The 19985-nt window shown below is 35.8% G+C and overlaps 1 protein-coding gene across 2 annotated transcripts; it reads right to left on the bottom strand.

The window, feature by feature from the left end:
* Window positions 1-8177: 8177 nt before the first annotated feature.
* On the bottom strand, window positions 8178-13109 carry LOC102408952 (olfactory receptor 6C2-like). Of its 2 annotated transcripts, XM_044940646.1 has the most exons (2): window positions 13094-13109; window positions 8178-9115 (listed from the first exon to the last, which is right to left on the bottom strand). In XM_044940646.1, exons 1-2 carry the CDS (start codon window positions 13107-13109, stop codon window positions 8178-8180), a joined length of 954 nt encoding a protein of 317 aa, XP_044796581.1. The 2 variants fall into 2 exon arrangements, with proteins under 2 accessions (XP_044796581.1, XP_006076959.1); XM_006076897.2 differs by lacking the exon at window positions 13094-13109 and having other exon boundaries at window positions 8178-9232.
* Window positions 13110-19985: the final 6876 nt, after the last annotated feature.

Raw genomic sequence — 19985 nt, 5'->3', positions numbered from 1 at the left:
TTATGACAGATTTTAAATACACAATATAAAAAAAAGTTTTAGTGACATTGTTGCTGTAGAAGAGAAAGCTTAGTTCAAAACAGCAGGTAGAATAGTTAATTTATTCAGACCTGGTTTATATGTTTGTGTGATTTTGATTGGGGTGGAGGAGAAGAAATGCCCTTTAAGTGGAAATGAAATGCAAATTAAGACCTATATGAAAACTAGAAGTATAATGGAAGGATGAGGGAAAGAACATTTATTTTTTTACAGAAGCAATAGCAAATACAAAATCATAGAGATAACAAGAGAAATCCAAAGGATGGCCATGAGACCTTCTTAGAAGGGTTGCAGAAAACTTAATATGAATGGTTACGTAGTAGTTTTATGAACTCTTTGAGAAAAATTGACGTTTTGCCATCTTCTAATCTATAAAGTATTGATTTCATGAAAAAATTAACTATTATTTTTTAACTTTTCATTCAGATTACTTTTTAATTATCTTAGACTTCCATGTATATTGCTGGTTTGGTTTCCTTGATTTTTCTTAAAAATTTTTGTTTCAATGATATACAAAAATTATTGCTTAATGTGTGTACATTTAGAGTTTGAATATCATATTTTATTTTGTCAATTGAGCAATTTTGAAAATAGTAATAGATTCTTTAATTCCTCAACTGCAATTAATATTTTGACATTGTACTTAAAATAATGAGTTTTTCCTTACATTTATTCAGTTCAGTTCAGTTCAGTCACTCAGTCATGTCCGACTCTTTGCGACCCCATGAATTGCAGCATGCCAGGCCTCCCTGTCCATTACCAACTCCCAGAGTTCACTCAGACTCACATCCATCGAGTCAGTGATGCCATCCAGCCATCTCATCCTCTGTCATCCCCTTCTCCTCCTGCCCCCAATCCCTCCCAGCATTTATTCTGTATAACCTGTGAATTTTTTAATTTTTAATTTCAACATTGTGTGTGTTCATTAATTTTGAATAAACTGCAGGATCCTAGATATCATATTCTGCTTCCATTTAAAATGGCACTTATTTGGACATGTATTGATTTTAATTTTCTTTACTTTTCAATGGAATCATGTTACTCCCTGCTAAATGTGATTTAAAACTTTTTTAGTACTATAGGATGATTGGTGAGGTAAACATGTTTAGGGATATTGCCAATTTAAAATAAATCTGGATGATGAACTGTAAAGAGATAAGCACTCAAAAAATTTTAATTAGTTAAAAATTTCAGCAACATTTATATTGGAAGATAGGAAGAGCACTTTAAATAATTTTTTGCAAGTCCAATAAAATATAATTTCCATATTGTTTGAATAACAATGAGTGTATCCATGCTCAGTCTCTTAGATGTGTCCAGCTGTTTGCAACCCCATGGATTGTAGCCTGCAGGCTCTTCTGTCCAGGATTTTCCAGGCAAGAATATTGGAGTAGGTTGCCGTTTCCTACTCCAGGGAATCTTCCCAAACTGGGGGTTGAACCCACATCTTTTGTATCTTCTGCATTGGCAGGTGGATTTTTTACCACTGTGCCACCTGGGAAGACCTTGAGTAACAATACTTAATATGAAAACTAATTATAAAGCTAATATAAATAAAACAATTCAGTATTGATTCAGAGACAATATCAATTGGCAAATAGATGGGGAAACAATGGAAACAGTGACAGACTTTATTTTCTTGGTCTCCAAAATCACTGCAGATGGTGACTGCAGCTGTGAAATTAAAAGACGCTTCTTTGAAGAATAGCTATGACAAACCTAGACAGCATATTAAAAAGCAGAGACATTACTTTGCCAGCAAATGCTGGCAAATTATATTGTCCATATAGTCAAAGCTATGACTTCCCAGTAGCTCAAGCGGTAAAAGAATCTGCCTGTGATGCAGGAGACAAGGGTTCCATCCCTGGATTGGGAAGATCCTCTGGAGAAGGGAATGGCAATCCACTCCAATATTCTTGCCTGGAGAATCCCATGCTCAGAGAAGCCTGCAGTCCATGGGGTGGCAAAGAGTTGGACATGACTGAGCGACTAACACACTTGATTTTTCCAGTATTCAGGTATGGATATGAGAGTTGGACCATAAAGAAGGCTGAGCGCCGAAGAATTGATGCTTTTGAACTGTGGTGTTGGAGAAGACTCCTGAGAGTCCCTTGGACTGCAAGGAGATCCAACCAGTCAATCCTATAAGAAATCAGTCCTGAATATACATTGGAAGGACTGATGCTGAAGCTGAAGCTCCAATACTTTGGCCATCTGATGTAAAGAGCTATTTCATTAGAAAAGACCCTGATGCTGGGAAAGATTGAAGGCAGGAGGAGAAGGGGACAACAGAGGATGAGATGGATGGATGGCATCACCAACTCAATAGACATGAGTTGAGCAAGCTCTGGGAGATGGTGAAGGACAGGGAAGCCTGGTGTGCTGCAGTCCATGGGGTCACAACGAGTCAGACAGGACTGAGTGACTGAACAACAACAGCAACAACAATCAATGGAATTAAATGAAGAAACTTATGAAACAATTGATTATGATAGGGTTGCCACTGAATGCAAGAAGAAAAGGTTAATCTTTTCCATAAATAATACTGGTTAACTTAGATATTCACAAGAAAAAATATTGTTCCTTATCTCAAACCATAGATATAAGTTAATATCAGATGGGCAATTATCCTTAATTTGGGAGCTATTTGAGAGAATTTATAGATTACAACACTGTTACCTACTTTCATGTATTACGTGATGCAAAAATTTCTGAAATAAAAAAGAGCCCTATCAGCAACAGAAATAAAATCATAAATAGGAGTTCATAAAAATTAAGAACTTCTGCCTTTTCACACATTAAAAAACAAAAATCAAGACATAATAGAGGGTAAAAGAACTTCAATACATATTTTTGACAAAGGACTGATGCACAGAAGATTCATAAAACTTCTAAAATAAATTAAAAAAACAAATCTAATAAAAAGGCAAATTATTTTAGTAGGCACTTTACACAAAGGATGGAGAAGGCAATGGCACCCCGCTCCAGTACTCTTGCCTAGAAAATCCCATGGACGGAGGAGCCTGGAAGGTTGCAGTCCATGGGGTTGCTGAGGGTCGGACACGACTGAGCGACTTCACTTTCACTTTTTACTTTCATGCATTGGAGAAGGAAATGGCAACCCACTCCAGTGTTCTTGCCTGGAGAATCCCAGGGACGGGGGAGCCTGGTGGGCTGCCGTCTATGGGGTCGCACAGAGTCGGACACGACTGAAGTGACTTAGCAGTAGCAGTAGCAGTTACACAAAGGATGTCTGATATCCAAAACATATGATAAGGTGTTCAACATCTCTGAAAAGTGAAAGTGAAGTCACTCCGTCGTGCCCAACTCTTTGCGACCACGTGGACTGTAGTCTACTAGGCTCCTCTGTCCATGGGATTCTCCAGGCAAGGATACTGGAGTGGACTGCCATTTCCTTCTCCAGGGGATCTTCCCAACCCAGGGATCAAACCTGGGTCTCCCACATTGCAGGCAGACCGTCTACCCTCTGAAGCCACCAGGGAAGCCCAGTTATGACTAAAATAAGTAGATTTGACAAAGTTACACATTGGCAAAAATGTGGAGCAATGACAACCTTTATCCATAGCTAATAGGAAAGTAAATTGGTACAACATTTTCAATAATTATTTGACAGTTGAACACACAGCTACCATATAGCCTATCAATTCCATTTCTCGTTCTGTATGCTAAAGATATAAGTGCATATGCCTGCCAAAAAGAAGTATAAGAAAATTCTTAGCAGCTTTATTTATAAGCCATATATGTGAAAAGCCTGAATTTCTGCTAAGAGAAAATGACTAATGATTAATGAATTGTGCTATGTTTCCATTATTGACTACAACATAAATTAAAAGAATAAATTAAAGCTGGCATAACAACTTGGACAACTGTACAGACATAATGTTGAGCAAATGAAATCAGACTTGAACCAGTTCATTCTGTGCACTTCTATTCATATGATAATCATGAATATACAAAACTAATAATGTTCAGCATTGTAAGGCAGTATAGCAGATTCATTTGGGAGTATATTTCTCTGGAGAGGCATGAAAGAGATTTCTGTGATTCTGAAAGTATGCTATATTTGCATCTGTGTAATGTTTAGATAAAACCAGTCAATCCTAAAGGAAATCAATCCTGAATACTCATTGGAAGGACTGATGCTGAAGCTGAAGCTTTAACACTTTGACCACCTGATGTGAAGAGCTCCCTCATTGGAAAAGATCCTGATGCTGGGAAAGATTGAAGTCAGGAGAAGGGGATGACAGAGGATGAGATGGTTGGAAGGCATCACCAACTCAATGAGTTTGAGCAAGCTCTGGGAGATGGTGAAGGACAGGGAGGCCTGTTGTGCTGCAGTCCATGGGGGCACGAAGAGTAGAACATGACTGAGTGACTGAACAACAGCAACAAAGATTTTACATGGGTATCTATACTTACAAGAATTCATCAAACTGTACACAGTGAATTTTTTTCTTTATATTACACCTGGATGTTTAAAAAATATCTGTGGTTTTAGGGACACATACTGAAATATTACAGATGAATTAATATGTATATCTGTTTCAAATAATCAATTAGGGGCTGAGAGGAATGGACCAGTTTGTAGATGAGACAATATTGGCTATAAATTGATGCTTGACACTGTGATGCATACAGCAGTGAACGTTATGAAATTTTCTGTATTTATATCAGTTTAAAATTAAGAGAAATAAAGTATAGAACACATGGCTTGGTACAGAATAAGCACCTCAAAATATATGTTTTTTTGTTTTTTAATATTTATTTATTTATTTTTTTACTTTACAATATTATATTGGTTTTGCCATACATCAACATGTATCCACCACAGGTGTACATGTGTTCCCCATCCTGAACCCCCCTCCCACCTTCCTCCCCATACCATCCCTCTGGGTCATCCCAGTGCACCAGCCCCAAGCTTCCTGTATCCTGTGTTTTTGAAGTTAGAGTTTAAAAAAAAAAAAAAAACTTTTGGACATTTCAAAGAACTTAGGAGACTAGTTCTGATTAGGGCTGAAAAAGGTTGGCACTTTGAACAAGGACTGTAGGGGTAGTACTTTTCAGTCTGGGCCCCCTGTTAAACTTTTAGTGAGCCTGAGAAGCAAGGGACTGTTATTTCTGCAATGCAATACAGGCCTTCTCCAAGACACCTGTCTCAAGATAGGTGAGGGGTATTATGCAATTTAAATTTCTAGAAACCCAAAGTTTCTAATAAATTCTTGTGTTGTTCAATTGGTAAGTCATGTCTGATTCTTTGTGACCCCATGGACTACATCATGCCAGGCTTCCCTGTCCTTCATTATCTCCCAGAGTTTGCTCAAACTCATGTCCATTGAATTGTTGATGCCATCCAACCATCTCATCCTCTGTTGTTCCCTTCTCCTCCTGCCTTCAATCTTTCCCAGTATCAAGGTCTTTTCCAATGAGTCAGCTCTTTACGATAACATTGTCAAACTGAGGGTGAAGGAATGGACGAGGCCAATTAAGGAAATGTGAGATTATTGGGCAAATGTGCAAAAATGCTGTGGAAAAAGTTAAGTCACCAGAGAATCAGAAATTTTGTAGCAGAACGAACTAGAGTAAATGCTGTGGAAAAATTGAAATAATGAGTTGCCAAAAACATTTTGCCTGTGTTAGAAAGAGCTTCCCAAGTTCCCTGAATTCATTCCAACCTGCTGCTTTTACTAACCCCTCAAATACTTACGAGTGTTGCTCTAAGAAGCCAAATGGTTTAAATATTCAGATTCCCATTATTTATGTTAATTCATTTATATTAACACCTCAACTCTTTTTAAAGGAAAACTAGAGTTATGCTAGTAGGCCCAACATTTATATTTTCATTCAATACTCTTTTAATTTTTATTTCACAGATTGATTTCATTTATTCATTGTTAGTCTTTTTTTTTTAATTTAATTTTATTTATTTATTTATTTTTTACTTTACAATATTGTATTGGTTTTGCCATACATCAGCATGAATCCACCACGGGTGTACACATGTTCCCCATCCTGAACCCCTCTCCCATCTCCCTCCCCATACCATCCCTCTGGGTCATCCCAGTGCACCAGCCCCAAGCTTCCTGTATCCTGCATCAAACCAGGACTGGCGATTTGTTTAGGGAGTCGGGGGATGATTTGGGATAATGGCATTAAAACATTGTCAGTCTTATAGTAAAAAGATGTATTTTGTAGTTTAAGCTTGCTGTGAGCATTTTTATTATGTATTACTTATACTGATTTTAATACATGTGGGGTTTGTTTGAGGAGTTACTTGAAAATATCTTATTGAAAATTTTTCTCTGGTGAGGCTTCCTTAAATTAAAAACAAAATTTTTGGTCAAACACACAGAATTTGAATTCTGGATCTGCTACTAACCAGTTTGGTTAATCTGAAGCCTTTTAATATAAATATAGCATGAGATATATGTGCAATTTAGAATTTTCTAGTAGCCATATTATAAAATAAAAATGAAATTATTAATAAATCCAGATGTACTCAGCTGTGTCTGACTCTTTGTGACCCCACAGACTGTAGCCCACCAGGCTCCTGTGTCCATGGGATTTTCCAAGCAAGAATACTGCAGTGGGTTGCCATTTCCTCCTCCAGTGGATCTTCCTAACCCAGGGATCGAATGTGCGTCTCCTGCATCTACTCATTGGCAGGTGGATTCATTACCAATGAACCACTTGGGAATCTTAAAACCAGTGCATCAAAATATTATTTCAACCTGATATCAATATAAAATTATTTTCAAGATATGTCACAATCAAGTTCCTTGAAATGTGATTGATGTCTTATTTGACCTGCTTGTTTCTCAAGGTGTAAATTGTGAAAGTTAATAAATGCAATTTCAACTAATCCAGGGTCAAGAGGCCTGAATGGGGTCTCTTATGTCCTAGGACAGCAGCAGAGCTCAACAGGAAGAAGAAAGACTTCCTCTTTTTCCGTGGCAAGAGTTCAGCCTATGAGAGACTGTCACAACTCAGCCAATGCAAAGTCTTATACTCTTTGCTTACTACAGCCCTCCCAACTTCTTTTCCCCTCTTTAAAAGAGTCCCCATTCTTGTGTGAGAACTTCTATATGGCTCACCATAGTTGCAGAATACAAATCACAGTTCTTTTTGATCTTGAATAAACAATTTTTTTTTTCCTGGAGAAGTAATTGGCAATCTTTTTAAGTAAGCAAAATGAAGAGATTCAGCATAGGAGGCAGTGAGAACTGTCATAACTTTTTAATAGCCATTGATTCTTTTACTGATGATTTAACAAAGATGAAAATACAGGGAATCCCCTCTTCTAATCATTTTCTTACCAGCTAATGCATACTGTTAAAGGTTGATGTGTAGAAACAAATACTGATGTATTGGATTGGCCCAAAAGTTCATTCAGAGTTTTCTGTAAGATGTTATGGAAAAACCTGAATGAACTTTAGGCCCATCTAATACATAAATAACTGTTTTCCTCAAAAATTCACACGGAAAAATTGTTAGCACTTTAATTTCACATGTTTTCTGTTTAAATTGATCTGTAAGTCTGGAATTTTTAGAGTATTCAATATTGTAAGAGACTATTTTTATAATTCAGTTTCTACCTTAAGATACAATCATTTGTAAAAGTTTCTTTTCTTAACTTAAAAATATTATTTTTATTGTTGCTCCTTGTGATGGTTATGTTTTTTCAAATGCCGTGGTCATATATCCCTTCTTAACTATAGGAAATGTAAAGGCAATACATTTATAGGTTTTCTATTCTGTTTCTAATACTTGAAATGGTGCCTGACATCAAAAAACACTCTTGAAATCTAAAAAAGGAAAAGACAATCACACAATTACCCTATTCAAAATGTACAATGAACTTGTAGGTTTTCCTTCTTTCATTTCATTGTTAGCCCTTTGGTAAACTCTTGTTAGTGTGTAATGTCATTCTTCTTACTGTCTTTTTTTTAAATATAAATTTATTTATTTTAATTGGAGGTTAATTCTTACTGTCTTTTTAAGAGAGCTGCCTGAAACAGCTTCCATACCAGGAAAGAAATGACTCAAAAGCTTAAAGATACATACTTAGGAACAAATGATCTTTTCATGAAAAATTGATTCCTTTACATTAGCAAATTCCATTAGATCTTGGAGAATAATGCAATTCTTTTGATTGCATCACCAAAGGCTTGTTTAACTTGCTTGTTTCTCAAGGTGTAAATGAAGGGGTTCAGCATAGGAGCAATTGAAGTAGTGAGCATTGCCACACCCTTATTAATACCTGCTGATTCCTTTGCTGAAGGCTTAACATAGATGAAAATACAGCTTCCATAGGTGATGGAGACCACAATCGAATGGGAAGAACATGTGGAAAATGCCTTTTTCCTTTGCTGGGCAGAAGGGAATTGTAAAATGGTCTTGATGATGTATATATATGAGAGAACAACACACATGAGGGTCATGATAAAGGTCAACACTGCACAGACTATGATCATTTGCTCTATAAGCCACGTTTCTGAGCATGAGATTTTTAGAAGGGGGACTGCATCACAGAAAAAATGGTCAATAACATTGAAGTTACAGAATTCTAGATGCAGGCCCAGGCTAAGTGGAGGGATTATGATCAACAAGCCAGCCATCCAGCAACAAAGGATGAGTCTTCTACAGACCATGTTGTTCATGATAGTCATATAATGCAGGGGTTTGCAGATGGCCACGTATCGATCATAGGACATGGTAGCCAGGAGAAAAAACTCAGTTACACCAAAAAGATCAGCAAAAAATATTTGACTGATACAGTTATTATATGCTATTGTTTTGTCACCTGTTGATATGTTATACAAATATCTGGGAATACAAGCAGATGTAAATGAGATTTCTAAGAAGGAGAAATTTTGTAGGAAAAAGTACATGGCAGTTTTCAGGTGAGAGTCTATGAAGGTGAGGGAGATGATTGTCAGGTTCCCAGTTACACTCAACATGTAGGTGAGAAATAAAAAGATGAAAATCACAATCTTCAGTTGTGGATCATCAGTCAGTCCCAGCAGGGTAAAAGTTGTTACTGTGTGGTTTCTCATCACTGAATCCTGACTTTTATTCAATCTGCATTTATGATTCAGAAATATTTGATATGCATAAAGTGGTTATTAATGGAGGCAAAACAATGCAAACAAACTCACAGGCATTAAAAAATTTTGTTCAGAAATATTTTCAGTACACTTATCCTAGGCTCCACAAGTGTGTATTATTGATCATTTCAGGGGAGATTAAAAAATAAGAATTGCTTTATCTATATCATGCTATGAAATATTATTGGTGCTTCTTCCTCATTACATTTTATGTTTTGTTTCCACTTTACATTTTATCTATATCTTGGATTTGATTTTCCCTTATATTGGATTTAGCTGCTAATGTTTTGTGAGAGTAAGAGTTCTTTCTTGCTCCCAGACTCATTCCTAAAACTGAATTCCAAACTTTCATTTTTACCTTCATGTGTTTCCTTAAAATTTTGTTATTGACACAGTTGATCACAAATAGTTTGTCTCACTAAATGCATTCTATGTCCAATACTGAAGATGTTGAGCGCTAGGATTGCAACATAAAAGTCCATGTTGCCTTTAAACAACTTCTTTGTTACTCACCTATGCCCCTGAATCTATCTCATAATTTTCTGTTTAAAAACACTAATTTTCTACTGTGGTACAGAAGACAAGGAATATTTTGATGACAAATACATGATGTAGAATAACAATATATGTTGGGTATAAATATATAGGGGAGTAAAAGATCATTACAATTTTTATTAGTTTTCAATCCATTTAGTTAAGGTTGAGACACATTCCAAAATATTATTATTAATGTTACTAACTACAAAAAATTCAGGTTAAATTCTTAGGCATATTTTTCAAGATTGGCTTGCTTTCACTGTGACTCAGTTATGCCATTTACAAAGTGGAAATAATATTATTATCCTTCATATATATATATAATGTTTAAAAATTAAATAAGTTAATATTTAGAGTACTTATAAAAAGTGCCTGGCTGATAATGAGTAATAAACAAATTTTAACTATTTCAATGATCTGGTCCACAATGATTTTCATTTAAGAGACAGACCATACATTCAATCATCAATACATTGTAGTCACACTTTCTAATGAAACATAAATCTAATGAAAAAATTTATGCCAAAGTTCATCAAACACCTTCTTTTGACTATTAGAGTTCAGGAAAATTCATAGGAAAGTCTAGTTTTAACCATACAATAGTCATAGAATTCTCTCATAACTTACTTTAATATCACGTTTTCCTGTCATCATTTGGCTTTCTAATATCTAGACACTTCTTTTTTCCCCCGAACTCTATGTTGATAGTTCTTAGCATTTCTTTACCATTTTCCTGAATTTTTTAAATTTAATAAACTTGACATATAACATTATATAAATTTAAAGTATATAAGGTATCACTTTGATACATTTATAATTGCAACATGATTGCTCATGTAGTGGATAATTATCACCTTACATAATTATAATATAATATTACTATCTATAATTACTATAATATATACATTAGATCTCTTTGATTTACTTACTACTCATTGCAAGTTTTTACCTAAAGCTTTATTTAACATATATACTCTTTTGGGGTATTTTCTTGAACTTCTAATCTCCAAAATGATTGATCTTCAGTTATATACCCAAATTCACTGCAAATATAAAACATCCAAAATGAAACTCTTGATTTTTCACACTCTCTTCCTATTTTTTGATAACCAAACCAATATTTCCCACTTCCATCTCTGTCCCCAGTCTTGAATTTTGTGGGACAAGCACATACTCAGCCACTTGTTTTCAGTTTTTAGTTTCCACGTGTATTAATTTGTCACATATAAATTATGTTATTTTAGATGATCTCTTATTTATTTGTAGCTCAAAATAATCTTATCAATAACTATATACTGTCCAAGATTAAAGTGCTCTGAAAATGATGTTTAATGGATACCCATGTTAGAATTTTCACTGATAAATTTTGTACAATCAGGAAAGATTAACTTACTAGAGGCAAATATTATCCAAGTCTCAAAAAATGTAACTGAAATGCAGAATTTATAATACTTACATTCTTGCAGTTAATCATTCTTATAGCTACCACTTGAAAATGACTATAATGCAAATAGTATTAGAAGCATGAGAATTTCTGGTTACTACTGATTGAATGGGCGACAAAGGGTGAGATGGTTGGATGGCTTCCCCAATTCAATGGACATAAACTTGGGCAAACTCTGGGAGATGGTGAGGAACAAGGAAGGCTGGCATGCTGCAGTCTGTGGGGTCAAGAAGAATCAGACACCACTTGGTGACTGAACAGCAACAACAACAACAACAACACTGATTGAATCTGGTCACTCCTATAGTAACAGCAGCTTGGGAATGCATAATTTCCTTAAAACTTTTTGTCTTCAAATGTGTCAACTTCCTCACAATGGATGTAGTGCTAAGACAAATCTAGGAAATAGCTTTAAAAGAAAAAAGAAAAAGTTTCAATAATTGAGTAGAAAACCAGGCTCAAAGGAACACCTACTAGTTTGGGACAAGCTGATGTTCTGAACTATTATGCTCAGAGAGAGAGAATTTTCTCTTAATATTATATTTATTTCATTTGCTGAATCTGCAACAAAATTAATAAATAAGAGAGCCCTTGGTGACTCAGGATCAAAAACTACTAATTTAGCATCTGTGTAATCATCTTGTATCAATTAACCTTTGGGCAATTGAAACAAGACAAACTAATATAGTAACAGAGGGAAAATGACCTTCAGAGACAGGGAAAGCAACAGAATCACTCTAGGGACTGGGAGGACAACTGATTTTAATTAAAAACAAAACATAGTCCAATTTCTTTTAACTAACTATTGTGTAAGGTAAAGATGATATATCTCTCTCTCTACTTTTTCTGTTTGTTATAAAATGAATATATTATATATTAAGACGTTTGATGAGACATATGACAATAAGAAATTAAAGTGAAAAAGAATACCTGTGGCGGATTCATTTTGATATTTGGCAAAACTAATACAATTATGTAAAGTTTAAAAATAAAATAAATTAAAAAAAAAAAGAATAAAGGAAGACTTAAAATAGAGGTAAAAGGTAATTTTGGAGCATGTTCTTCCATACTTTTCCTCCTGCAGATCTATCCATGTGTATCACATGTAATAATTAGAAATGCATAAACATTATTGAAAAATACTTCCATACTGTGGTACTCAGATTGTCACAGTTATTTTACACTTGAGCTTCCCAGGTGGCTCAGTGGTAAAGAATGAACCTGCAATGCCGGAGTCATAGGTTCAATCCCTGGATTGGAGAAATCCCCTGGAGAAGGAAATGGCAACCTACTCTAGTACTACTGCCTGGGAAATCCCATGGACTGAGGAACCTGGTGAGCTACAGTCCATGGGTTGCAAAGAGTTGGCCACAACAGAGTGACTAAACAACAACAATTTTACACTTAGATGTGTGTGAGCCTATTTATGTCTCAATAATTATTTGCATGCATTATTTTAAATCTATTTAATTTCAGTCCACTGTATTACTGTAACAACAGCATTTAAATTCAAGTTTATCATTGTTGTAAATAAATGCTGTTTCCAGTTTTACCGTTGTAAAATATCACTCTGTAGATAATTATGCTGTTTCTAATTACCTTTAATCATTTTAGCATCTTTTATATTTTCTACAATACAAAAAATTTACAAGAAATTTTTTGAAAGTATTTCTGCACATTGTCCAGAAAAATGGATCAAAGTAAAAATTTCTTTGAGGTACTGAGATTCATACTTAGAACTATAACGTACTAGTACTAATAATTAGTATGTTCCTTCAAGTCATGTGTATAAGAGTATCTTTCTGCATACACTCAAGAATGCACTTCTGCTTTTCCTTTAAATAATTATTCAATTCAGTTCAGTCACTCAGTCGTGTCCGACTCTTTGCAACCCCATGAACCGCAGCATGCCAGGCCTCCCTGTCCCTCACCAACTCCTGGAGTCCACCCAAACCCATGTACATTGAGTCGGTGATGCCATCCAACCATCTCATCCTCTGTTGTTCTCTTTTCCTCCTGCCCTCAATCTTTCCTAGCATCAGGGTCTTTCCAAATGAGTCAGCTCTTCACATCAGGTGGCCAAAGTATTCATTTGTGGACTAATATAGGTCAAAGCTGGGTTGCAGATTGAAGTAATTTTTACATACAATAAGTGGAACCTTTAAAATATTTTAGTGAATTTTTAAAATATATACTTCCCTAATCATTGCTTTCACTGTAAAGACAATAAGCATTTCCATATTCCCACAAATTTCCTTTGTGTCCTTTCCTAGTAAACTTTTTATCCTAGGCAGCTAGTGATCTTTCTGTCATTTTAAATCAGATTTCATTTTTATTTTTCTTGTATTTCATTTGAATGGAATAATCATGGCATTCTTCCCTTATAATCTTTTTAATATTCAATTTTATTATTGCATATACAAGTAGTTCACTTACATTACTGAGAAATATCCATGATTTAGACATATTGCCATTTTTAATAGTTTTTTTTAATTGCTTTGTAATTCCTTTTTTCCTTTCTTTTTCTTTTGCCCTCTTCTTTTGTCCTTTGATGACTTTCTGTAGTGGAATGTTTCTTTTTCCCTCTTTTTGTTTTGTTTTCACTGTGTACAGTATGTTTATTTTTATGTTGGAAATGTGTATGTTTATAAATGCACTCAAGCTGAACAAGACCTGACACCAAAACAAGACAGAACGTACAAGAGTGGAAAATCAGAGGTCACTCTTTCTCATGAGCATAGATGTAAAAATGAAACCAAATACTGAATCCAGAACTGTATAAAAAGATTAATACATCATTACAAATCAGAGTTTGGACCAGAAACGCAAGTTTAGTTTTAACATTAGTCAGTCAATGTAACAAACCACATTAACAAAATAAAGGAGAGAAAAATAATCTCAATACATGCGGAAAAAGCATCTGTCAAAATTCAGCACACATACATGATATCCTCAGAAACTAGAACTAAAAGGGAAATTTTCCAATCTGATGAAAAGCACGCAAGAAAAACCTACAGCTAACATCATTTTTAAACAGTGAAAAAATTGGATACTATCCTCTAATGTTAGGAACAAGACAGGATATTCACTCACATAACTTCAGTTCAACAGTAGTTGAAGTTTCCAACTATTCCAATAAACTAAGAAAAAAAAATAAATACATAAAAAATCTGAAATAAGGAGATAGAAGTGCTTTTTTTCATCAGATCAGATCAGATCAGTTGCTCAGTCGTGTCCGACTCTTTGCGACCCCATGAATCGAAGCACGCCAGGTCTCCCTGTCCATCACCAACTCCCGGAGTTCATCAGACTCACGTCCATCGAGTCAGTGATGCCATCCAGCCAGCCATTTCATCCTCTGTCGTCCCCTTCTCCTCCTGCCCCCAATCCCTCCCAGCATCAGAGTCTTTTCCAATGAGTCAACTCTTTGCATGAGGTGCCAAAGTACTGGAGTTTCAGCTTTAGCATCATTCCTTCCAAAGAAATCCCAGGGCTGATCTCCTTCAGAATGGACTGGTTGGATCTCCTTGCAATCCAAGGGACTCTCAAGAGTCTTCTCCAACACCACAGTTCAAAAGCATCAATTCTTCGGCGCTCAGCCTTCTTCACAGTCCAACTCTCACATCCATACATGAACACAGGAAAAACCATAGCCTTGACTAGATGGACCTTTGTTGGCAAAGTAATGTCTCTGCTTTTGAATATGCTATCTAGGTTGGTCATAACTTTCCTTCCAAGGAGTAAGCGTCTTTTAATTTCATGGCTGCAGTCACCATCTGCAGTGATTTTGGAGCCCAGAAAACAAAGTCTGACACTGTTTCCACTGTTTCCCCATCTATTTGCCATGAAGTGATGGGACTGGGTGCCATGATCTTTGTTTTCTGAATGTTGAGCTTTAAGCCAACTTTTTCACTCTCCACTTTCACTTTCATCAAGAGGCTTTTGAGTTCCTCTTCACTTTCTGCCATAAGGGTGGTGTCATCTGCATATCTGAGGTTATTGATATTTCTCCTGGCAATCTTGATTCCAGCTTGTGTTTCTTCCAGTCCAGCATTTCTCATGATGTACTCTGCATGTAAGTTAAATAAGCAGGGTGACAATATACAGCCTTGATGTACTCCTTTTCCTATTTGGAACTAGTGTGTTGTTCCATGTCCAGTTCTAACTGTTGCTTCCTGACCTGCATACAGATTTCTCAAGAGGCAGGTCAGGTGGTCTGGTATTCCCATCTCTTTCAGAATTTTCCACAGTTTATTGTGATCCACACAGTCAAAGGCTTTGGCATAGTCAATAAAGCAGAAATAGAAATAGATGTTTTTCTGGAACTGTCTTGCTTTTTCCATGATCCAGTGGATGTTGGCAATTTGATCTCTGGTTCCTCTGCCTTTTCTATAACAGCTTGAACATCTGGAAGTTCACGGTTCGCATATTGCTGAAGCCTGGCTTGGAGAATTTTGAGCATAACTTTACTAGCGTGTGAGATGAGTGCAGTTGTGCAGTAGTTTGAGCATTCTTTGGCATTGCCTTTCTTTGGGATTGGAATGAAAGCTGACCTTTTCCAGTCCTGTGGCCACTGCTGAGTTTTCCAAATTTGCTGGCATATTGAGTCCAGCACTTCCACAGCATCATCTTCAGTATTTGGAATAGCTCAACTGGAATTCTATCACCTCCACTAGCTTTGTTTGTAGTGATGCTTTCTAAGGCCCACTTGACTTCACATTCCTGGATGTCTGGCTCTAGGTCAGTGATCACACCATCATGATTATCTGGGTCATGAAGATCTTTTTTGTACAGTTCTTCTGTGATTTCTTGCCATCTCTTCTTGATATCTTCTGCTTCTGTTAGGTCCATACCATTTCTGTCCTTTATCGAGCCCATCTTTGCATGAAATATTCCTTTGGTATATCTGATTTTCTTGAAGAGATCTCTAGTCTTTCCATGCTTGTGTACACAGGAAATTTTAAGGCATTTACAAAAAATTGAAAAATTAAAAGAAATACTAAACTAATATGTGAATTTAATAAGATTTCAGATGCAAAATCAATGTACAAAAATAAGTTGCATTTCTATACACTAGAAACAAACTTGAAAATGAAATTTAAAATACCATTTATAATAGCATAAAAATCAGAAAATATTTAGAAATATATTTGAGAAAATATGTGTAAAACTTCTTCACTAAAAAAATTACTGAGATACATTTTAAAAGGCTGAAATAAATATGGAAATATGTCACTTCTATGGGTTGGCAGATTCAGTGTTGTTTGTCAGTTATTCCCAAACTGACTTCTAAATTCAAATGCAATTTCAGTCACTATCCCAACAGGCTTTTTTTAAAAGAAAAACTGAAAAGCTATATGTAAAATTTATATGGGAAAGGGAAGCAGCTGATATCAAGTCAAACCAATCTGGAAAATGCTGCAGAATTTACAGTATGTAGTTTCCAGACACTTTTAAGCCACAGTGACAAAAACAGTGAGGTACTGATGTAAAGATCAACACACAGATAAATAACATAAAATGGATCATCCAGATTCACAGATACATGACCAACTGACTTTGACAAAGGCACTGGAGTAATTCAGCATGCAGGCAAAGATTTCTTGGGACACACAATCAAGCACAAACCATAAAAGAAAAAACTGATAAACTGGATTCATCAAAATTAAAACTGCTCTTCAAAAGACATCATTATGAAAATAAAAAAGCAAATCACAGACAGGGAGAAAATAGTCACAATACACATATATGAACAAGGATTTGTATGAGAAAGCACTGAGGTAGAAATTGTTAGACAGTCAGTGTAGAAGTCAGAGTCTTTGTTCTTTTTCTAATTTCAATTTTAATTCTCACACACAAGGGTTTTGGCTCCACTAGCCTACAGCTGTATTTGTTCCAGTTTCTTTGTGGTCCCAGGACTGTAGCCCCACAGGCTCCTCTGTCCGTGGGGTGAGAACCTCCAGGTGAGAACACTGGAGTGGGTTTCCATCTGGCTCCTAAATAACGGTCTGGAGGTCTCGAGAAATGGTCGAGGGATGGCGTCGATAAGTCTAGAAAAACTGAGAAACTGGGAGATCCAAGAAAGCCATAAAAATGACAAACAGGACATTGCACAATTTAAACTGATTGGTCAAAAATTACACATATCTGGGCCCAAGCCAACCAAAAATGAACAGATTAATCCTAATAAAGATATAAAAACTTCTGTTATTCCCATCTTTTGGGGCTCTTTACCCCTTCTCAGTGTCTATGCTGAGGGCTTTGTGTCTCTATCCTTTTAAACATAAACTTTGCCTGCGTGAGCGTTTGCCGGTTTGTGAAATTCATTCTTTGGCTCCATGAACAGAATCCTGTTTCCCTTTTCAGCCCCACCAGATGTTCACCAGCCCATAAGCTCTCTGAAACTCATCTTTTTGGGGTTTTATGGAGGCTTTATTATGTAGTGATTATTGGTTAAATCATTGGTTTCTGTACATTGAACTGATTCTCCAGTGAGGGCCCTCTCTCTCACTGAGGTGAGGGATTTCAGTTCAGTTCAGTACAGTTGCTCAGTTGTGACTGACTCTTTGCGACCCCATGGACTGCAGCACGCCAGGCTTCCCTGTCCATCACCAACTCCCAGAGTTTGCTCAAGCTCATGTCCATTGAGTTGGTGATGCCATCCAACCATCTCATCCTCTGTCATCCCCTTCTCCTCCTGCTTTCAATGTTTCCCGGCATCAGGCTCTTTTCCAATTTGGGGACTGTAAATTCCAATCCTCTAATCAGGTGATTGATTTCCCTGGCAACCAGGCTTCATCTTTAGGTGACCTAAGGGCTTCCCACATCTTCTCATTAACACAACAAAAGATACCTTTATTGCTCTCATCCCTTAAGAATCTCCAAGGGTTGTAGGAGCATCCTGTCAGGAACTGGATGATGACAAATAGATTTTTTTTTTTACTATAAATCACAAAATCACACAGCCCAGAGATCTTTATTGTTCATGATAAGATAATAGTATCAGTGCTATGATTACTGTGTTGTTTTCTGAGCCCATTTTGTTTTTTGGCAAATATACAATAGATATTCTGATGATCCTTTCATAAAATTTCAAAGGTGAAGCATAGACATGTTGTAAAAATGTGAAATCTGAAAGGAATAGCCCTTTTAGTAACAGTAAGTATGGCTGAATGATGGGTTGGTTATCATGTACAGGAATATTAACTAGCATCAAGGTTTAGATCTAGGTGTTCACTGAAATCATATTTATAATGGCTTGTCTCTTATCTGAAAAATGTATATGTGTGTATATTTTCTGAGAAGATTTTATTGTGGTAAGAACACTTTGTGAGAACTACCCTTTTAACAGATTTTTAGTGTAGAATACATTATTGTTGATTATAGGTACAAAGTTGTAAAGCAGGTCTTTAGAGTTTATTAATGTTACTTAACTAAAATTTTATGCCTTTTCATTAATAAGTCTCCATTGCCCTGTCCCTTTCAGCCTTGTTCCTGGTAATCACTATTCCAGTCTTTAATTTTATTAATTTGACTATTTTAGAAATTTCATGTAAATACAATCATGAAGTTTTTGTCTTTCTGTATCTGGTTTATTTCACTTAGGATACTGCCTTCAAGGTCCATCCACATTATCACATGTTGCTGAATTTTCTTCTTTTTGAAGGCCAAGTAGTATTCCACTGTGTGTATATACCACATTTAACTTATCCATTAACTGGTAGGTAGACATTTAGGTTGTTTCTACATATTAGGTATTGTGAACATTGCTGCAGTGAACATGAGTGTGCACACATCTCTTTGAGATCCTTTTCAGTTCTTTTGGATATATACCCAGAAATAAGATGGCTGGATCATAGGGTAGTGTGTTATATTTAATTTTTTAAGGAACCTGAGTGACTTTTAAGTAAAAAAACTGAAGGGAAAAAAGTGTGCTCCAATAAAGAATGAGAATATATATAAAATACAGGGAAACAGCAGTCAGAAAAGACTAAATTCGAACCTCTTGAACACAGGTTCAAGAGCCTATAGCATGAATTGTAGAGAATGGAGGAAATAGTTTCAGATGATGATCTGTGTAAGCTTCTTTTTCTAGGAAATGTGGTAAATAGTGTGTGTTCTTCCAATGTATAACCATTTATATCATTAAAAAATGGAATACCTTTATGTTCCGCTCTTTGTATTTCTTTTGAAAACATTTGTAAGTTTCCAAGATTCCATACATCTGGCTGTTTTTACTTTATTTCTTTTACTTAATTTTTGATGTGTGCTTGCCTATTTTAGAGACATTGTGTGTTGGCATTTCAATATATGTGTCTGCATCTGGCAGGCTTTTGTAATACCAAAATATTTAAATTCTTCAAAATAGTTGTTATCCATTCTCACAATTTTCCCTTTCATTTCTTTCTTTCTTTTCTTTTTTTTTTTTGAGAAAATCTTAGAACATTTAAGAGGCTTCCCAGGTGGTGCAGTGGTAAAGACTCTGCCTGTCAATGCAGAAGGCATAAGAGACACCAGTTCGATCCCTGGGTTGGGAAGATACCCTGGAGTAGGAAATGGCAACCCATTCCAGTGTTCTTGCCTGAAAATCCCATGGACAGAGGAGCCAGATGGGCTACAGTCCATGGGGTCACAAAGAGTTGGACATGACTGGGCATGTATGCATTACTACTACTACCATAACATTTAAAAGTATTGTTATTAAAAATTTAATATACAATTTGTATAATTTTTGTTTTAATATTTAGTATGTAGTTTTGCTATAGATTAATTGAAAATAAGTGCCTGAGTTTATTTCTGGGTTCTCTACTCTCTTCCCTTGATCAGTATGTCTATTTTTG

This window comes from Bubalus bubalis, chromosome 4 (genome assembly GCF_019923935.1).
Source record: "Bubalus bubalis isolate 160015118507 breed Murrah chromosome 4, NDDB_SH_1, whole genome shotgun sequence".
NCBI lineage: Eukaryota > Metazoa > Chordata > Mammalia > Artiodactyla > Bovidae > Bubalus > Bubalus bubalis.
The sequence above is the reverse complement of the archived record's forward strand: the minus strand, read 5'-3'. Positions and strand labels throughout refer to the sequence as shown.